Source organism: Callorhinus ursinus, unplaced genomic scaffold, assembly GCF_003265705.2.
Source record: "Callorhinus ursinus isolate GAN/ISIS: 27379988/994484 unplaced genomic scaffold, GSC_fseal_2.0 scaffold4, whole genome shotgun sequence".
Taxonomy (NCBI): Eukaryota; Metazoa; Chordata; class Mammalia; order Carnivora; family Otariidae; genus Callorhinus; species Callorhinus ursinus.
The window spans coordinates 106,293,055-106,315,524 of record NW_027397066.1 but is presented as its reverse complement, the minus strand read 5'-3'; the positions used below and the strand labels follow the sequence as shown (position 1 = coordinate 106,315,524).

At 35.6% G+C, this 22,470-nt stretch overlaps 1 protein-coding gene across 2 annotated transcripts in view; it reads left to right on the top strand.

Annotated features, from left to right (window-relative positions):
• The window catches only part of MFSD8 (major facilitator superfamily domain containing 8), a 37,470-nt gene extending 20,393 nt beyond the window's left edge, over positions 1-17,077 (top strand). For both annotated transcript variants that reach the window (XM_025874312.2, XM_073892244.1), the window contains 8 exons: positions 86-199; positions 2,218-2,362; positions 3,084-3,139; positions 7,042-7,150; positions 9,883-10,017; positions 14,209-14,312; positions 14,401-14,648; positions 16,386-17,077. In XM_025874312.2, the coding sequence (XP_025730097.1) occupies positions 86-199; positions 2,218-2,362; positions 3,084-3,139; positions 7,042-7,150; positions 9,883-10,017; positions 14,209-14,312; positions 14,401-14,648; positions 16,386-16,592 (1,118 nt within the window). In that variant the 3' untranslated portion in view covers positions 16,593-17,077. The remainder of the gene's footprint in view (positions 1-85; positions 200-2,217; positions 2,363-3,083; positions 3,140-7,041; positions 7,151-9,882; positions 10,018-14,208; positions 14,313-14,400; positions 14,649-16,385) is intronic.
• The last annotated feature ends 5,393 nt before the right edge of the window (positions 17,078-22,470 follow it).

Below are 22,470 nucleotides of genomic sequence, written 5' to 3'. Positions count from 1 at the left end.
TTGTTCTATATAAAGCCTAATTAAGTTGAATTTTATAAACTGAAGGATATTTTCTTTTACTTTGAATTATTGTATCTTTTTTTAGGAAATGTGGCAGTTATTAGATCATATATTGCCGGTGCTACTTCCCTCCAGGAAAGAACAAGTTCCATGGCAAACACTAGCGCATGTCAAGCATTAGGTTTTATTCTAGGTCCAGGTAGGTATTTTTCACTTGTCATTACTTAAACTGGGAAAACTTTTGAGGTTCAAATGTTAAATGGAATCCAAGTGTAAAACCTCATAGCTGAAAGGAAACTAGTATTTTTTGATCCAACAGGAGGCTAGGCTCTTTATATGTGTTAACAAATGTCCTCTAAAGTAAATGGTATTAGCCCCATTTTACAGATTAGGACGCCAAGGCATAGAGAATCTAAGTAAATTATTCAAGGTCAGCCAGATAGCAAATGGGAAATATGAGGTTTAAACCTAACTCTGACTCCTGAGTGTATGTTCTGTGAAATAATCATTTAGCTTGACATCTCCATAATAGTTTGCTTTTTTCCCCATTTATTAGAAACAAAATTCTTTTGACTGAGGATTTGAGGAAAGTTATAGGAGGTTCTTAACTCTTTTGCTCTTTGCCCATGCCTTTCAGACTTTTCTAAGGTTGAAGAAAATGAAAGAATGTTTAAAAGACTGTTTAAAGACCATTTTTCTTCCAAAACTTCATTTGAACTTTGAGTGTAAAACATTGTTAATGAGATTTAATACTTCCCCAAGGCAAGTAATTTTTTGCTGATTAGATAAATTAGTAATTTTTATGCTTAGAAAAACATTAAAAAACCATATAATTGGCTCATGCTTTGAATACTGCAGTTACGAATATCATCACTTTGAGTCCAGCTCAGTTTACTTCATCATTAATATCCCACCCTCACCCCTGTTTCCATTACTTCCTTTTAGATAGCCAAGAAAAAGCTGTAAAAAAGAGAATCTAATTTATCTTTCACCAAAATCTAATGTTTCAGTTTAGTTTTCTGGAGTAAAATATAATAAGCACAAATGTAGAATAATTGGGCCAACTGCATTTTATAAAATATATGAGGACATAGTCTGGGTCTTTTTCATTTACCACTCTTCCTCAGTATCTAGCACAGTCCCTGGTATAGACTTAGGTTCTCAGTAAATATTTTGACCACTTAAGAAGTATTTTAAGGATTAAATAATGATAAAACAAAATAAAATAAATGAGGTAAAAGCATGCAATAAATCTCATAGCATTTTAGAGCCAAGAAAACTGAGGTTCAGAGACAGTACCAGCTAGTATAAAGGCAGACAGGACATTAGAAAAAAAAAGATCGGCACTAAAATTTATATCACCTTGTTCATTGATTTGCCACATTTTCAACCTTAGAATAAAAGAAATAATCAAAAAAAAGAAAAAAAAGTATTTTAAAGATTAGCTCATTTAAATATTTTATATTATATATAGATGCATAAATATAGGCCTGAAAAAGATTAGATGACCTTTCCTGTAGTAGCCACATTAACAGCACTAGCATTTTTTGAATGCTTACTATGTGCCAGAGACTGTTCTAAGTGTTTTATAGTGTCTTACTTCATCCTTACCTTAAGGTTACATGTAAATTATTGGAAGAGCCAGATATAGAATCTACATCAGGAAAGCAAACCAGTACTCTTCGAATCTGATTTTTGCCATAGATCCAAATTTTAAAAAAACATATAATTTAAATACCATATACACAGTGATAATTTGAAATATTGACTTAAAATGTGACATTCTGTTTCTTAAATTAAATCATGATTTATTTATAGAAGAAACTGGATAATTTAGATTTCCTGTGGAGATATTTTTTAAAAAGGAAGATACTGACAAGTAACTTTAGATATAATACTTTGTGAGTATATATACATCAGTGTTTCTCAAACTTTTCTCATTACTGTCCCCCTAAGGAGCCTTTTTAGACATTTTTTCCTAATACCACAGGTCAGTTGTGTTTCTTTTATGTACTGTATGAATATCTATGCTTTATACAGAAAAAGTAACATTTTGCCCCCTTCCCTTGAACTAACTTTCTTGCCTCTATTGAGATGCATGATGTAAATGGATGATTCCATAATGTTGCTTCCAATCTCATGGTAAATGTCTTTCACATTTTTTTAGCTTGTGCCTCCCACTTAATAATTCATCTGTATACATTTTATTTCATTAAGTTTTCCAGACTTGTTTTGCTCTCATTGGAGAAAAAGGTGTGACATGGGATACCATTAAACTACAGATAAACATGTACACAGCACCAGTTTTACTTGGCGCGTTCCTGGGAGTTTTAAATATTATTCTGATCCTTATTCTCTTAAGGTAATTAGATAGAAATGATGAAACTACCTTTGTAGATTGTGAAATTAAATAAGCATTATCATTATTGGAAGATAATTATTCCTATAAAGGCCTTATTTGGCTTTTGATGTCTATAGTTGTGTTCATGTTTTTTTGATCAGCTAATGAATATAATACTCATAACTGAAATAATGGATAATCCAATAAATGAGAATAAAGTCTTTGAAGACTCAAGGTTTGATCTTGATTTACTAACTATAGGTTTCTAAGTAGGGGAACAGCATGAAAGCAACATTTTAAGTAGATTAATGACTGGTATCAATCTTAAATACAAAAGTTACTTATATCTCTCATATCTTTTATTTATTAGAAGAAATTTTATAAAACTACAAAAGTTTTATTACTTTATATTTCTTTAGAGTACTTTATCCAAAGGCCCAAAAACATTTACAACAAATGTTTAAAATCACTGGAAAATGTCAAATATTTATTAAGGTAGATCATGTGTGCTTTTGAATGAATTGAATATTATTTTTCATTTTATAGGATAATATAAGAATTGTAATTTTTATCTTTTAAATTTTGTTGGTTATATCTCACTGGTAATAATTTCATTACTCAAAAGTCAGTAAAAGAAACCATATCAGAATGTGCAAAAATAGAAGGCTAGTAATAAATTTAAGTCATTTATCTATTATACTAAGTTTTTCATGGATACAATACTTATGTTTTTCTATTTAAGAGAACATCGTGTGGATGACTCAGGACGACAGTGTAAAAATGTTAATTTTGAAGAAGGTACTATTTAACCTGTTTGACTAAATTACTAGAACATTATTAAAGTGTTTCTGATGATTCTGTCTGATATTTACTTGATTTTACTTCTGAGGACAGTACAGTGGGTGACTGGGGAGGATCTTCAAAATTGAAAGTTATCTAAATTGATTATAATTTTTTAAGATTTTATTTATTTGAGAGAGAGAGAGCAGAAGCAGGGGGAGCAGCAGAGGGAGAGGGAGAAGCAGGCTCCCCCTGAGGAGGGAGCCCAATGTGGGGCTTGACCCCAGGACCTTGGGATCATGACCTGAGCTGAAGGCAGACGCTCAACTGGCTGAGCCACCCAGGCGCTCCTAAATTGATTATTTTTTAAAAAGGCATGCCCAGGATCTCCTGGGTGGCCCAGTCGGGTAAGCGTCTGCCTTCGGTTTGGGTCATGATCCCAAGGTCCTGGGATCGAGTCCTGAGTAGGGATCCCTGCTCCAAGGGGAGTCTGCTTCTCCATCTGCCGCTCCTCCCACTCGTTCTCTCAATCTCTTTTTCTCCCTCTCAAATAAGTAAATAAAATCTTAAAAAAAATTTTTTTTAATTTTTAAAAATTAAAAAAAAAAATTAAAAAGGCATGCCCAGATCAGTTATTTGGTGCTCATGATTGGCAAGGCTAAAACCATTGCTAAAAAATCACTTCATCTTGTTTGTAAAGAGCCAATATCCTAAAACCCTCCAGTTCTTTGGAATGATTTCAGTAACTTTCCTACCAAATGTGTCTTTCTGTCTCAAGCATTTCTTTACTCCCTTAATCATGGGAATAGGTTTCTCTTGTGTATTTTTATTCTTTTGGTATACTCTACAAACATACATTTTCATCCTTTAGATCTTTCTCTGACTCAGAAGTAGGTACCCAATCTGGTCAATAGGTATATTTTACTAAATAAACCACTATTTAAGTACTAATTATTTCCTCCTTGTGGAGTGTCCCCCTCTGTGCAGAAGATTGCAACTCAGTTCTTGCCTTTAATGAGTTTGTAAAATTGTGAAAAAGACATAGTGTTATTTTACCAAGCACTTTTATAGCCATTTTATTTAATTTTCACAACAAAACTAGTGGAAGGTAAAGTTAAAAGTAGTAGGGTGGAGAGCAGAGTGGTGAGGAGCATTAGTAAGTTTTTGAAAGAAGGAGAAGTGTAACAATAGAGTCCATGTGAGATTAATCCAGATGTGTGAAGGCCTGAACTAGGGCAGCAGCTAAGAATGGAGAAGGGATAGATGTGAGTTTTTGGAGGAAAAAAAAAAATCAAGATTCTTGACAGATTGAATAGGGCATATTAAGGAATAGAGGGAGTTGTTGAAGATGTCTGTCAGGTTTTGAGTCTAGATAAATGAAAGAATGGGAGAGAACAAGAATTTAGGAAGGGACATTGGCTGAACAGAGAAAATGATTTCAGTTTGGATCAAGCTAAATATAGTGCTACACTAGAAAAACTCAAAAAATGCTGGAGGCATTTGTAATTTTGGCAGCCAAGATCAAAGCTAGAGATAGAAATTTCAGAATAAGCCAGTGAAAAACACTACAGCAACAAAGAGAGAGTGAGAGAAAAAAGGAAAGGAAGGGGTAGATGACTTAAGTGTGGGAATATAGGGGCTAAAAATATATCTGAAAGTTTTCAAAATAAAAAAGGAAAGGAAAGAAAGAATGGTGAGGAAGTGCCAGCGGGGGGTATAAGCCACTTTGCTTAAAACGTGAAAAATAGGGCGCTAACTTGAAGGACCTATCAGGTAAAAGGAATGAACAATTTGAAGAGAGTGAGTATAAGGTGCTGAGAAAAGGAAGATACACCAAAGGGAAATCTTTGAGAAGTTAGAAGGGGATAACAGTGTGGATCAGTGCTTCACTGACTTTAACATGCTTCGAAAGCACCTGGAAACCTTGTTAAAATGCCAGTTCTGAATCAGTGGTCCTGGGGAGAGGTCTAATTAGGGTTGCCAGATAAAACACGGGATGCCCAGTTGAATTTGAATAATTTTTTAGTGTAAATATGTCCCAGCCAGTTAAATTTAGATTTCAGATAAGCAACAAATCTTTTATTTTATTTACTATTTATTATTTTTACAAATAATCTTTTAGTATAAATATGCCTCAAATATTTCATGGAACATTCTTACACTTAATTTTTTTTAAAGATTTTATTTTTTATTTATTTGACAGAGACACAGCGAGAGAGGGAGCACAAGAAGGGGGAGTGGGAGAGGGAGAAGCAGGCTTCCCGCTGAGTGGGGAGCCCGACGTGGGGCTCGATCCCAGAACCCCAGGATCATGACCTGAGCTGAAGGCAGACGCTTAACGACTGAGCCACCCAGGCGCCCCTCTTATACTTAAATTTCAAATATTGCAGAGAAAATACTTAAAGTTATTGTTTATCACAAATTCAAGCTTAACTGGGTATCCTGTATTTTTATTTACTAAATCTAGCAAACCTAGTGATATTCTGAGAATCTACAATTTTAATAAGCTGTCACAGGAGCTGATGCTGCTGGTCTATGAACCACACTGTCCAATATGGTAGCCACCAGCCACATTTGGCTATTTAAATTTAAATTAAATTACATTTAAGAAATTCCTCAGGCACACTAGCAACATTTCAAGTGTTTAATTATGGGTGCATGTGGCTAGTGGCTAACTGTATTAGACAACACAGGGAAAGGACATTTCCATCATGTCAGAGTTCTGTTGCACAGCACTGCCCTAAAGCACAAATGAGAGTTTAGAAAGACCAGATTTATTTTCTTTCTCAAGAATTCTCAGTACTTCAAAATGATTTCCAAAACAAAAGTCCTTTTTAAATTTCAGTAAATATTTAAATAAAATGTGTCCGAAACTTACTGTATCCAAGGGAAGTAGCCGCCCCCCCCCCCCGCCACTGCTATGCATATGCTTAAAGACAGCATAAAATGAACACGTTCTTAAATTACTTGCCTGGTTTACTCTGAATAAGTGGGTAAATTATAAAATAGCATGACAAATGTATATAAGTAGATTATATGGCTTCACTCTTCTCAGTTATATCAGGAATAGCTAATATTGAGTGTGCGGCTTAACTACATAGTTCAAGATAAGTCAGTACACTCACTTTGCCCTCCTAATTTATAAAACCACCATCAAAACTTGGTGGATATTTGCAAAATATATTTCTTTATAATATAAATATATAAATAACATAAGGACTTTAAAAAATTGTGGTAATAACAAGGATATTTACTAATACTAATTTCACATAGCATTGAAAATCAAAATATATATCCATTGAAGTGAATCACAGAACTAACTGATTTAATAAACTATTTGAGGTCTTCATTGAAATCCTCGTAAATTTAAGATTTAGGTGAAATAGGGAAAAAAACTTGCAATGGAAATTTATTTTTTTTAAAGATTTTATTCATTTATTCAGAGTGAAAGAGAGAGAGTGCACGAGCAGGGAGAGAGGCAGAGGGAGAGGGATAACAGAATTAAAGTATAGCTCCTGGGGAGAAAATTCACTTTATTTTTAAATGCCATTTAAAAATTATTTCTGTTCGGGCGCCTGGGTGGCTCAGTCAGTTAAGCGTCTGCCTTCGGCTCAGGTCATGATCCCGGGGTCATGGGTCAAGCCCCACGTCGGGCTCCCTGCTCAGCAGGGAGTTGGCTTCTCCCTCTGCAGCTCCTCCTGTTTGTGCTCTCTCTCAAATAAATTAATAAAAATCTTCAAAAAAATAAAAATTAAAAATTATTTCTGTCATATAAATCATTATTTTTAAACTGCTTTGAGCCTAAAAGTGATTTCAAATGTTTACTCTTAGAATTTGCTACATATAATTTCTACATTATTTTAGTGTCATAAGAAAAATTAGATGTTTAAGTAATATAATTTTTCTCTTGTTTATTATAGCAAGTACAGATGAAGTTCAGGTTCCCCAAGGAAATATTGATCAAGTTGCTGTTGTGGCCACCAATATTCTGTTTTTTGTGGTTCTATTTATCTTTGCCCTTTTTGAAACGTAAGTTTTATTGTCTTCATCAAATCATATTATGTAAATAACCTGTATTTCTTAATGTAACATTAATCAGTTATATCGATGTTCTCAAAAACTTTATGTAAGGCACATTTTTTGACATGATATAAAAAGTATATATAAATTTTATGCTTTTAACCTGAATATAGTTAATTCTCTGTAATCTTACTACTTTATCTTACTTATTTTTTTTTAAAGATTTTATTTATTTATTTGAGAGAGAGAGAGAGAACGAGAGAGAGAGCACATGAGAGGGGGGAGGGTCAAGGGAGAAGCAGACTCCCTGTCAAGCAGGGAGCCCGATGCGGGACTCGATCCAGGGACTCCAGGATCATGACCTGAGCCGAAGGCAGTCGCTTAACCAACTGAGCCACCCAGGCGCCCTATCTTACTTCCTTTTAAAGGAATCTGTTTCCCTAGTCTTTCTTTTCTTTTTCTGAGTGTTATATATATATATTTAATATAGTTCTAAAACTTTAGTGCCATGATTTAAATTAACTTTAAGCTCTATAACTCTCTATTTACGTGTATGGGGTTCAGCCTGGCAATGTTAACTCTATTTAAGCTCTGATCCTGAAAAAAACTAGCATATTATGAAATCTCTGCCTTGTATAGGTTGTGTTGACCTTTAGCTATCATACGGCTTTTTTATTTTTAAAATGCCTTTCCATTATATTATAAAAATAGTACATTCTTGGTATAAATATTCTAAAGACTACAACTATATCTCCACATCCTTTTCTTTCCCTGGAAGTAACCACTGCTAATACTTCAGTATTGATTTTTCAAATTTTTTTTTTATACAACTGCAAGTAGTGGGGTGTGTGTGTGTGTGTGTGTGTGTGTGTGTGTGTGTGTGTAGTGTGTATATTAAATCAACATAGAATATGGACATCATTTGAAAATTTGGTTTATTCCTTTGTCAATAATTGTAACATTTTTATGCCAGTACATGTAGATTTGCTTGACTTTTTTATTTTTAAAATTATTGAGGTATGTGAAAGTTTCAGTTCGTCTGATTTAGGGGCATTTTTAAAAACTGTGGTAAAATATATGTAACATAAAATGTACCATTTTAATTATTTTTAATTGTACAGTTCAGTGGCATTAAGTATATTCACATATGTTGTACAACCATAACCCCTATCCATTTCCAGAATCTTTTCATCATTCTAAACAGAAGTTCTACACCCATTAAACAGTAAGTCCCCATTCCCCTCACCTAGCCCCTGGTATAGCCTTTATTATACTTTCTCTATGAGTTTGCCCAATCTAGGTACCACAAATAAATGGAATCATAGAACAAATTTCCTTTTGTCCTTTTGTGTCTTGCTTATTTTCACTTAGCAAGATGTTTTTAAGGTTCATCCATGTTATAGCATGTATCTGAATTTCATACCTTTATGGCTAAATAATATTCCATTGTGTGTATATACCAGTTTCATTTATCCATTCATCTATCAGTGGACATTTGGGTTACTTTTGGCACTTGTGAATAATGCTATGTTGCTATGATGAACATTGGTATACAGGTATCTGTTTGAGTCCCTGCTTTCAGTTCTTTTGGTTATATACCCAGAGGTGGATTTGCTGAATGATATGGAATTCTATGTTTAACTTATTGAGAAACTACCAAACCATTTTCCTCATCAGTTCCTCTGATTTTAAAATTAAAAATGGTGATGTTCTTTTTTTTTTTTTTTTTTTAAGAATGAATATCTTAGGGATGCCTAGGTGGCTCAGTTGTTAAGTGTCTGCCTTCGGCTCCGGTCATGGTCCCAGGGTCCTGGGATCAGGCCCTGCATTGGGCTCCCTGCTCAGCGGGAGGCCTGCTTCTCCCTCTCCCACTCCCTCTGCTTGTGTTCCCTCTCTCTCTGTGTCTTCCTCGGTCAAATAAATAAAATCTTTAAAAAAAATGAATATTTTAAATGTATTTCAATTCCATTTTGTAACCAGTTAATAGAGGAGATAGCAGGAAAAGAAGCTTGGCAAGGAAGGAGACAGTCATATAAAAGAAGAACAACATTCAGAGGTAGGGAAAGAGGGGCACCTGGGTGGCTCAGTCAGTTAAGCGTCTGCCTTCGGCTCAGGTCATGATCCTGGAGTCTGGGGATCAAGCCCCATGTCAGGCTCCCTGCTAAGAGAGGAGTCTGCTTCTTCCTCTCCCTCTGCCCCTCCCCCTGCTCCTTCTCTCTCACTCTCTCCTCTCTCTTAAATAAATAAAATCTTAAAAAAAAAAAAGTAGGGAAAGAAATATATTCAGAAATAGGGATGAAAGAGACTGAGGAAGAAACAAAATCCAACAAGTTTCTCATCACTTAATAATAGTAACATTATTACTATTATGTTATTACTTATTTCAATGAAATTAAAAAGAAACTAATTTAAACCAGTTTAACCATGACTAGTTAGTTAGAATGGTAAGAATTACAGTTGGTTTGTTTCTTTTCCTGTCCTTCAGACTTTTTGCAATGTGGATATATTATATAATTAAAAATAAATATTAGTAAATAAAAATACAGTCAAACTTAGTAGCTTGTGCGTGTGACAACAAAATGTGCTTAAAATGTGTTAATTTTTTTTTATGTAGAGCTGGTGTCCTTGCTAAAAGGGATGCAAATTCTTGAATGTATCAATATCGTTATTAAAGCTTCTATTTCATATTTATAATGACTATGATTTAAATAAAATAAGAATAATTTTTTTGTTTTTCTTAGAATCGTTACTCCATTAACAATGGATATGTATGCCTGGACTAGAGAACAAGCTGTATTATATGATGGAATAATACTTGCTGCTCTTGGAGTTGAGGCGGTTATTATTTTCATGGGGATTAAATTACTTTCCAAGAAGTAAGTTATGTGTCTTTGGTTTTGTTTCAGTGCATTTTAAAGTAGACTTTTAAAAAAGTCTTTTTTTTAAAGTGAAACATGAAACAGAGCTAACAACATACACAAGTGTGTTAGTAAAATAACTTAAAGTTTTTCTCTAATTATGTATTACTTTTAGTCCTTGAATGTTTGCAAACAGATTTAAAGTTTATTAAGGGAGCATGATATTTCTATACCATACGTTACATTCTTCGGTAAAGCAAGATATTTACAAAGTGAATTAATTTCTTCTTTTTTTTATTTTAAAGATATTTATTTATTTGAGAGAGAGAGAGTGAGCGAGAGAGAGCACAAGCAGAGTGAAGGGCAGAGAGAGAGGCAGACTCCCCACTGAGCAGGGAGCCCCATGCGGAGCCCAATCCCAGGACCCTGGGATCATGACCTGAGCTGAAGGCAGACGCTTAACAGGCTGAGCCACCCAGGTGCCCCATTTTTTTTTTTTAAGATTTTCATTTATTTATTTGAGAGAGAGAGAGCACAAGAATTAATTTCTTCTAACATATCTTTTGTATATTATGGGTTTTACTAAGTATTTCTAAAAGTGTATTTTATAAAACTTTATTCTGCTGTATGGTAATATATGTTGTGCAACAGAAAAGAATTAATGGTTAAGTCTGGAAAATTCTGGTTAAAATTACCAAACTTCTTTACTCTAAAACTTCCAAATCTTCAGGACATATATATAATATCACCATAATGACAAAGACATTATGTAGCATTTCTCAAAGTTACTTGTAACTTTAACTTTGACCACAGAACATTGTTTTCTTTTTTTTTAATTTTTTAAAAGATTTTATTTATTTGTGAGAGAGAGAGAGCAGGAGCACAGGGAGGGGGAGAAGCAGACCCCCTGATGAGTAGGGAGCCTGCTACTGGGATGATCCCAGGATCCCAGGATCTCAACCTGAGCCGAAGGCAGACACTTAACCAACTGAGCCACCTGGGCTCCCCAAGAACATTGTTTTAAAGAAGCATTTTGTAAAACTACACTGTAATGAACATACTTTGGGGAAAGCGCTTGTATAAAATTAAGTTCATTCATATAGTCTGAGATGGGACTTTAGTTGATGAGTTTAGACAATTCTAACAATTTAATTATTCCTAAAATGCTTTAATAATACTTAAGAACTTTAGGGACACCTGGGCTGGCTCAGTCGGTTAAGCATCTGCCTTCTCCTCAGGTCATGATCCTGGGGTCCTGGGATGGAGACTGCTTCTCCCTCTCCTGCCCCCTGCTCATGCTCTCTCTCTCAAATAAATAAATTTTAAAAATCTTTAAAAAAATAATACTTTAGGGTGCCTGGGGTGGCTCAGATGGTTAAGCGTCTGCCTTCGGCTCAGGTCATGATCCCAGGGTCCTGGGATCAAGTCCCTCATCGGGCTCCCTGCTCCTTGGGAGCCTGCTTCTCCCTCTGCTTCTCTTTCTTTCTCTCTCTCCCCCCCCTCTCTCCCTCTGTCTCTCATGAATAAATAAATAAAATCTTTAAAAAAAAAAAGAAATCTGTTGAAAAAAATAATACTTTAGAAAACTTTGTAAAGTTCTAAAACCAATTAACAAATCATGAGTCAGTGTGTAGGGTTAGGTGCAATGGGAGATACTATGAAGAAAGATTCCTATGCTTATGGAGCCAAATACAGGAGCCAAGATATAGATACAAACATAAACATAGATTTATATTAAAAATTAAATAATAATAAATGCATCATAGAGTAGAGCAGTCCTGCTGATAGGCATTCTTACAGATTGTCCAATTCCATACCTTCACAGAGCTTGTATTCTATTGGGTGGGAAAACCAATAAACAAATATATGAAGTAAGGTAGTGTAAGTACTATGAAGAAAAACAGAGAAAGGAAGAGAATAAAGAGTAGCAAGGGCAGGGTTGGGAGAGAGTGGCAGTGTTAGAAAGAAGCAGGAAGGCAAGTTTGGCCAGAGCAGAAGGAAAGAAATGGCAAATGGGAGAACATCTGGTCAGAAAGATGTGAGACCTTATAGGTATTCTGAGGGTGATGTGAAGTGTTTGGGTTTTTTTCTTTTGTTGTAGGAAGTCTTTGGTCTTGTTTGTATATTTCACCTTTTATTATGGAAAATTTCAAACATATACAAGGGAATAGAGAGCATCACATACTCAATTTCTAATATCCATTACCCAACTCCAGCAATTACCAATCCTTGGATAATTGTGATTCATCTATACCTCTACCTACTCCACACTCCTATCCCCTATACCTGGATTATTTTGAGGCCAATACCAGATATCATTTCATGTCTTCCATAATATTTCAGTATGTATCTCTAAAAGTTACCGTTCTCATGTCTAAAAAAATTAACCGTGGGGGTGCCTGGGTGGCTTGGTCGGTTAAGCAACTGACTCTTGATTTCGGCTCAGGTCATGATCTCAGAGTTGTGAAATAGAGCCCTGCCTCAGCTGCAGGCTCAGTAGGGAGCCTGCTTGAGTTTCTCTTCCTCTGCCCCTCCCCCCAGTGCATGCACATGTGCGGTCTCTTTCTCTCTCTCTCTCAAATAAAAAAATAAATCTTTAAAAAGTAAATAACAAAAATAAATTTAAAAATTAAGTGATTTATAAATATCCAGGCAGTATTCAGATTTTCTCTACTGTTGCAATATTTTTAAAATTTGTTTTGTTTCACAACTTACTTGATCAGGCTCTTAAGTTTCTTAAGTCTCTTAATCTATACATTTTCCATCTTTCTCTCTTTTTTTCCCTTCCAAGTTGAAGAAACCAGGATGTATGCTTTAATAGTTTCTCACATTTTGGATCTCGCTGATTGAATCCCTGTGGTGTTTTTTGTTTTTTTAACATTTTCCTGTGTTTACTATATTTCTCAAAAATTGGTCCTTAGATCTAGAAGCTTGATGAAATTTGAGTTCAATTTTTGGCAAGAATATACTTTATAGGTGGTATTATGTGCTTACATCATGAGAAATACTACATTTTGTTTATCTCTTTTTATACTGTTAGTGACTATTGAGCATTCCTAGATTCAATAATTTATTAATAGATTATTGCACAGTGCTGGTTTTTAATTCTATCATGTCTTTATTTAACTTTTTGGAATATTTTCTTTAAAGAGAACCTTCTCATCACCAATTATTTGGTTATCTTGAGGTACAGTTTATATAAGAAAGACAAGATGACTATTTCCATTTATTAACTGATTTTTTAAATAATGAGTTGGCTTCCTAACATCCCTTGAAAGTAACCAAGAGTATTTTATTTTATTTTATTTTTTAGAGCATTTTTTTTAAGATTTTATTTATTTATTTGACAGAGACACAGCAAGAGAGGGAACACAAACGGGCAGTGGGAGAGGGAGAAGCAGGCTTCCCGCTGAGCAGGGAGCCCAATGCGGGGCTCGATCCCAGGACCCTGGGATCATGACCTGAGCCAAAGGCAAACGCTTAACGACTGAGCCACCCAGGTGCCCCAAGAGTACTTCATTTTAATATAATATGAATTCATAGATTATAACATTTTTATGTGTTTTAAACCATTGTCATTACTATTATTTTTGGTGTTCACACTGTTGTGTTTTTGGCCAGCATCTTCAAATTCATTCAGAGTACCTTTATCTAGGTACTAGGAGTACCTAGTACTAGTAGTAGTCACTGCTAGCATCTATACTCTTGATGCTAGCAGTGACTGTGAGGTTTTGGTCCTAGAATTTTTGACTACTAGCACTAGCTAGTAGTCACTGCTAGCATCTATACTCTCTGGTATGAAAAAATATCCAGACTCATCTTTTTTTTTTTTTTTTTAAGATTTATTTATTTATTTGAGAGAGAGAGAGCAGGAGCAGGGAAGGGGCAGAGGGAGAAGCAGATTCCCTGTAGAGCTGGGAGCCCATCTTGGGGCTTGATTCCAGAACCCTGAGATCCTGGACCTGATCTGAAGGCAGACGCTTAACTGACTGAGCCACCCAGGCACCCCTCCAGGCTCATCTTATACATTTTCTGTTCTAGATCTGAAATCAGTTGGTTCTTTTTAGTGGAAAATTATGTCTAACATTCATATTAGTTGGTATATGACTAAAAGGATCAAGATATTATATCATAATTTTTAAAATATAGAAGTAATGAAACTGTAATACTGTTTTATTTTTAAATTACAGAGTTTCTGTTCTTTAACAGGATTGGCGAGCGTGCTATTCTACTGGGAGGATTCATCGTTGTATGGGTTGGCTTCTTTATCTTGTTACCTTGGGGAAATCAGTTTCCCAAAATACAGTGGGAAGGTATAGCCATACACAATTCTATAACGTTAGCCCCTGTTATTCATCTAAAATGAGAAAGTAATGCACTGTACTAATTTTGTTTCAACAGATTTACATAATAATTCAATTCCTAATACCACATTTGGGGAAATTATTATTACTCTTTGGAAATCTCCAAGAGAAGATCACAGTGAAGGACCAACTGGTTGCCCAATTGAACAAGCCTGGTGCTTCCACACCCCCGTGATCTGTCTGGCCCAGTTCCTCACATCAGCTGTGCTAATTGGAATAGGCTATCCGTCCTGTAATGTTATGTCCTATACATTATATTCAAAAATTATAGGACCAAAACCTCAGGTGAGTTAATTACCCTGATATTGCTATTGCAATTATATGAAATATAGTTGTAAGCACTCACATTTTTTGCTACCATTCTCTGTTTTTATACAAGCTGACTTGGTAGATTTTTATCATATTCAGCCCTTTTTTTATGATTTTATTTATTTTATTTTAGAGAGAGAGAGAGAGCACCAGAGTGAGGGGAGGGGTGGAAGGGGAGGGAGAGAATCTCAGGCTGACTCTGTGCTGAGCATGGAGCCTGGCACAGAGTTCAATCTCACAACCCACAGGGCGCCTGGGTGGCTCAGTCATTGTCTGCCTTCGGCTTTGGTCATGATCCCAGGGTCCTGGGATCGAGTCCCACATCGGGCTCCCTGCTCAGCGGGAAGCCTGCTTCTCCCTCTCCCACTCCCCCTCCTTGTGTTGCTGCTCTCGCTGTCTCTCTCTGTCAAATAAATAAATAAAATCTTTAAAAAAAAAAAAAAAACAACAACCCAGAGATCATGATCTGAGCCAAAACCAAGAGTTGGACACTTAACTGACTGAGCCACCCAGGTGTCCCCCAAATTTTATTTCTGACTCGTCTTTTTAGTAGAAATTGTTTAAATGGTCACAAAGTGAAAATATTAATTTCTTCCTTAAAAATTACACTGATAGTTTTATATTTTCAGGGCAGAAATTAGTGTTTCTACTGAAATAAGGCAAAGAGAAAAGAAAATTTTTAATACTATGTTTTTAAACTATAATAGTAGGTAAAACATTTCTGAGTTTTTTAACATATAAAATTGTATTTTCAAATTTTCAAAATCAAGAATAAAAGCAAATTACAAAAGCAACGTATGATAGTTGTAACAAAATTCAAATGGTTTGAAGTGTGTATAGCAGAAAATGAAGGCTCCCTTTAGCCTCAACACACTAGTTACTCCTGTTCACTTCATTTGCATTTTTCAATACCTACTCAAGTATATGCACACATGCCTTTTTAGAAAAAGATCTCATGTACATAAATTTTTTTCCGTCTTGAATTTTTTTACAATAGCCATAGCCTTCTTTCCATGTCAGTGCATATAGATGTTCTCATTATAAGATCTTACTCCATGTAAGACCTTATTCTTTTAAGCAACTGATTAGCATTCCATTCATTAAATATACCATAATTTATTTACTTAATCTACCATAGGTTGTTTTCAATTTGAGGATATTGAAAGTATTGCTGCACTGTACATTCTTGGGTAGATTATTGGAAGAGTAACATTGTGGTATAGTGGAAAGTGGTACAGTGGAGTCAGCCAACCATGCCTTCAAATAGTTTGGACAAGTTACTTGAATTTTCTGAGCTTCAGCTTCCACATTTGTTAAATGGGGATAATGCCAATTGTAGAAATTTGTGAATGTTGGAAACAATATATGTAGAGTACCTAGCACAGTGTAAGTACAAAATAAATGTTAGCTGTAAAAGGTAACTAATAAATTATATTGTTTCCAGGGCTTCAACAGATACTGTTTGTCCCTTTATAGTACTATATTTTTCTTAAAGTGACAAATCAAATAAGTTTACTGTTCATTATTTGCTGTATTTATATAGAAGCATTTTATATTTAATTTAAAAACAAAAGATGGAGAAAGTGATTCTTGTGAGTTTATCATAGTTTGGTAATAGTAGTATCGTCCTTATTATTATTTGTATCATCCTTATTTTTTAAAATAACTAAACCTGAATATCAGTCTGCTTCTCCTCTCCCCTCCCTGCCATAGGGTGTGTACATGGGCTGGTTAACAGCTTCTGGAAGTGCAGCACGGATTCTTGGACCCGTGTTCATCAGCCAACTGTACACTTCGTTGGGCCCACGATGGGCATTCAGCCTTGTGTGTGGAATAGTGGTACTTACCATCCTGCTCCTGGTTGTGGTTTACAAAAGACTTATTGCTTTTTCTGTAAGGCATGGAAGGATTCAAGAGTAACATAACTAACCCTGTGATGGAAAGTACTTGTTGTGTGGGACTTCCTCTTCCAAGGCTCTGCTAGGTCATTGCCATGAGTCAGTTTCCAAAAGTCAGGCTGCTAATATTGTATATTTTGAATAACAAGAACATATATTGAATAATACAGGGAATTGAATGTGTAATTGTGAATAGTTAATATAAAAACATTCTGGTTCATAATTTCCTTATTTCAAAAAATATTCTATTATAACATCTCTTTTGGGGTTGCATGAACCCATGAGTGAATGGACAATGGTTTATAAATATGAAGTTGTACTCTTAGACTGCAGAGGTGTCATTAAAATAATGAGAAAATATGCAATGAAACCATAAGGAAAGTTCTGTATGAATTACCTGTGACAAAAAAAATGAAATTATAGAAATTACCTAAATATAGAAGTACCTCTCTCTCTTTGAAGATACCTACTTTTTATTTATTAAAAAATACAGTTTCTATTATCAAATTTCCTATGAAATAAAAATCATGACTCTTAAATTTTCTATCTACATGGCCTGCCATTCTACCTGACATTCTATAAGTCATTATTTTTAATACTACACCTTTTGTCCTATTTTAGTTCAGGATCTCACTAAGTAACCCCTCAGTTAATAGGTAAGACAAATAATGCTAATATTTGAGCAATAAAGAAGATTAAGAGATCAAGATGAATTACACTACCTTTAATAGGACTAATTACGGTTTTCTTTCAAGTACTAATAATAACTCACTTTAGAAATGTAAGCCAAGTGTGTTACTATATACATATACTGAATAGCGAACTGTTTATTAAGATTATTGGCATTTTTCAATTCTCTTAAATTCTGGAGAAAAACTATCATCACTTTAATTATTTACTTTTCCCATCTCTCGGTAGTGACAGGGAAGACACAACAGTTTTCAAACTGTCTGTGTAGCTATTCAGAACTGCAGAATTTTAAATTTGCATGGGCCATGACAGCCCCAACCTAGTTAGGCTAATAAATAAATATTTGAGGTAAAATTGCTTTACTCTTAACAGTTTACTGAGTTTACTTGAAGTTGGCTAAATCACACTCTCTATGTATACATTTCTACCTCTACATATGTTGAATGCTGGTAAGAACTAGTATAGAATTATGTATGTGGATAATCAATATTACCAAAAAAAATCCAAAAATAGTTCTAAATATTTTTCCAGATGTTTCCTATGCTAAGTTTTATTTTCAAATCTCAAAGTAAGGGGCACCTGTGTGGCTCAGTCATTAAGCGTCTGCCTTTAGCTTAGGTCATGATCCCAGGGTGCTGGGATCGAGCCCCACACCAGGCTCCCTGCTTGGCGGGAAGCCTGCTTTTCCCTCTCCCACTCCCCCTGCCTGTGTTCCCTCTCTCGCTGTGTCTCTCTCTCTGTCAAATAAATAAATAAAATAAAAAATCTTAAAAAAAATCTCAAAGTAAATAAGTAAACTCTATAATCTGCACTTTATACTGTTTGCTGTATTCTTGTTTTTTGTTTGTTTGTTTGGTTTTTTTGGCTTGAACAACAAAAATTTATTTCTCACAGTTCTGGAGGCTAGAAGTCTAAGATCAAGGTTGTCAGCAGGGTTGGTTTCTTCTGAGGTCTCTCTCCTTGGCCTGTAGAGGGATATCTTCTCCCTGTACCTTTTGTTTGTTTTTCCAGCTTTATTGGGATATAATTGACATATAACATTGTGTAAGTTTAAGGTGTACAATGCATTGACTTGATGAACTTATATATAGCAAAATGATTACCACCATAGCATTAGCTAAACCTCTGTCCTATCACATAATTATCATTTCTTTTTTGTGGTGAGAACATTTAAGATCTACTCTCTTAGCAACTTTTAAGTATATAATACAGTATTATTAATTGTGATCACCATGCTGTACAGTAAATCCACAGAACTTATTTATCTTAAAATATGAAGTTCTCTGACAGACATCTCTCCGTTTCATCCACACCCCAGCCCCTGTCAGCCACCATCCCATTCTCACATATAAGTGATAGCATATAGTATTTGTCCCTCTCTGTCTGACTTATTTAACTTAGCATTAATGACCTCAAGGTCCATCTATGTTGCCACAAATGGAAGGATCTCCCTTCTCATGGCTAAATAATATTCCACTACATACACACACCTTCCTTATCCATTCCTCCATTGATGGACATCTAGGTTGTTTCCCTATTTTGTCTTTTGGGAATAATGCTTCAATGAACATGGGAGTGCAGATATCTCTGAAATCCTGCCTTCATCTCCTTTGGATATATACCCAGAAGAGGGATTGCCACATCATATGGTAGTTCCTAATTTTTTGAGGAACCTCCATTCTGTGTTCCACAGTGGCTGCACCAATTTACATTTCTACCAACAGTGCACAAGGGTTCCCTTTTCTCCACATCCTCACCCATACTTGTTATTTCTTGTTTTCTTCATACTAGCCATTGTCACTGGTGTTAGGTGATACCTCATTGTGGTTTTCATTTGCATTTCCCTGAGGATTAGTGATGTGGAACAGCCTTTCATGTACCTGCTGGCCATAAATATGTCCTTTGGAAAAATGTCCTTTCAGATCCTCTGCCCATTTTTTTTAATCTTTTTTTTTTTTTTTAAGTAAGCACTACACTCAATGTAGGACTTGAACTCACAATCCTGAGATCAAGAATCGCATGCTCTATGGACTGAGCCAGCCAGGCACTCCACCTCTGCCCATTTTTAAATCAGACTATTTGGCTTTTTTGTTTTTGAAATTTGCATACTCTCATATCCAACTTCTTTAGCACTACTAGAAAGCTTAATCTGACAGAAATCATCCTGATTAAATTTTAGAGATTGTTTTTACTCATCTCCACCTCCCATTGCCAGACTCTGCTTCAGAGACTTATCAGAGCTATAGCCAGGTTTCTGGCTGTTTGGTCAAGTCCGGGGCTGTCTCTTCCCTGATATTCTGCAGCTCTTTCCTCAGTGTTACATTTTTTAGGTAACTCTAATCCTAAAGAGTAAACTCCACCCTTGGTTTAGATAGTGTGTGTGATAGAAATAACAATAATGGTGATGATGAAAATAATAGCAAACATTTATAGAATTCTTTCCATATTACAGGTAATGTGTAACATACAGTTTAATTTTCACAGCTGTCTTATAAAGCAAAGGTACTGTTATGATTCCCATTTTACAGATAAAGGAACAGAGGTACAGACAAGACACTTGTCTAAGTAACAGTCTGTCTTTAGACTCCACACTCTAAACAACTAAATCTGTTATAGTGGGGGAAATAGCCCAGAAAGTTGCAAGACCAGTTAATTGCACATTTTAGAGGTAAATTAAGTTATGTATACCAGTGACTCCTATTAGCAGAAAGAAATATTTGAAAAAATGTAATTTGAAGCCCACTCACTGGAGCTATTACCTTAACAAAGTAAACTGTTTCCATGCAAGAATATGACATAGAAAATTTCCCAACTTCCCAAGGTTTATAATGTCAGGTAAAATTCAGATAAACTATAACCTTGCAAAAATGACTTCTTATTAAGAGTGCTTTCTTTTCTGGGGGATTATACCACCACACATCTTGGCACAAAAGAAGATAAGGAAATGACATGGCGTTAAGGACAGGGCAGGGAGATAAAGTTGGAGGAGAAAATTCCTAGTTAAGGTCTTGAGTGGGACAAGTGGACTATAAATTGAAAAAGATGATAGGAGACCTTAAGATATAAAAAACTGAAAATAGTTTGTATTTCAGAAAAGAAAAGTTTCTGAAAACCTAAAGTGATTTTTTATATTTGAAGGGATTTATAACTTCACAAAGCATCTCCATGTTACCTTGCTAAGCTTGCCTACATTTAAACTCCTCCAGTTATCTTGCATAAAGTGAAATAGATCTGTATGTAATCTTTGGTGGGGGCGGGGGGAGTATAAACTATCTGCATCTGCTCAAGAATAGAGTAACTTATTGTTGAGAGGATATTTTCGGGACTGTTTTTGACTACTGCAAATTTATTTGTAATTTATTTTACATTGTGAATGTACATTTTCTAATAAAATTATGTATATGTATCTTAAGCCTTAAAATTATTTACTCATACTTTCAATACATATTCAAGGGGTACCTACTATGTACCAATCACCATGTCATTATTGGGAATAAAGCAGTGAACAAAATACAGAGCCCCTACCCTCATGGGACTTACATTAATTAGTGAAGTGATTATACAAATGATTATGCTTGAGGGAAGGGTGACGCGAGAGAAGTATAGGGAGCTATGAGGGTGACTAACGGGGGGTCCCACCTGAACAGGAAAGTTAGGGACTTTCCTAAGAATGTAATGATTAACTAAGACTTGGTGGAGAGAATGGTTTGGGCTGGTGAAGAGTGGGACAAGTGCATATCAGGCCAAAGGCATGGCAGGTACAAAGCCCTGGAGATGGTAAGATATTGGGGCTTTCACCGGACTACAAATAGGTCTGAGGTGGCTGGAGTACAGTGACAGAAAAAGTCATTAGTTGAGGCCATAGAGGGACAATGCAAGGCCTTGTAGACCTCAGGCAGCAGGTCTCCTCCAGTGGTAAGAAGTATTCTAACTAGGCATGGTTAGAATTAGGAGCCCAAAGAATGTCATCAGGACTCTCTTTTTCTTTTAGTTCTACATGCTTGACTGTATTTTCAGGTACTCTCCATTCTGTGGCGAGATGGGCACTGGCAGCCCCAAGCTTGCAACATTTTTTGTAACTCACAATTCCAGAGAAAAATGGCTCAGGCAGAAGTATCAGAAACGGCTCCAAGTAGCCAACTTTAACTTTGCATACCCATTCGTGAACTGACCAGATGGGCAGGGAGGGGAATCCTCTACTAACCCAGGCGTGGATCATGCTTCCATTCTGGGAATGCATTCGTCTGTATGTGGAAGAGACAGGAGGGGAAGAACCCTGTCAGGCTCATCTTAATTACACAGACTACACAGATTTAAAGCTGAATGGAGAAGAGGAGTTTCTACCAAAGAAAAGTCTGTTGAGCTGACAAATATATATGTTTATCTACTATGCCTACAGCTCCCAACTGTTCTCACATCATTGCAGTCATAGAAACTGTTGTATGCACCATTGTGGAATGTAGATGAAGTTGCTTGTACCCAGCTTCTTCAAACAACGTAGGCCCTACCAATCAACTCAGAGCTCTGAAGGGATCAATTTTCCATTTACAGACATACCCATTTGTGATATACCAATGTTAGGAAGCATAGTACTATACCATATTAGGTATTTTGGACTTTTAAGAGAAATGGGAAGGCACTTAGGGTAACATGATCTCTAAAAAGAAACTTGTGCTCCTTGTAGAAATGGCTGATTCAGGTGTGGGGCAAAATGAACCTAAGACATCTTGCACCAGAAAGCAAGAGAGTTATCAAAGACTACAAAAGGCTTGCCAAAAGGACACGGGAGTCAAATAGAGACTACTACTGGCCCCAAATGGGGCAATTAAAACATTGAAAAGAATATCTATAGCTGATTTAAACATAAGAAATATGTGAAAATCTATGAATTCAAAATGATATTAAAAATAAGAAAGGGGTTATATGAAAACAATGAATCGTGGATCACCACATCAAAAACTAATGATGCATGGTGACTAACATACATAATAAAATAAAGTTAAAAAAAAATAAGAAAGGGGCTCCTGGGTGGCTCAGTTGACTGAGCGACCAACTCTTGGTTTTCGGCTCAGGTCATGATCTCAGGGTTGCGGGATCGAGCCCTGCATTGGGCTCTGCGCTCAGCAGAGAATCTGCTTGAGTTCTCTCCCTCTCCCTCTGCCCTTCCCTCCACTTGCACATGCTCTCTCTCTTTCAAAGAAAATATTTTT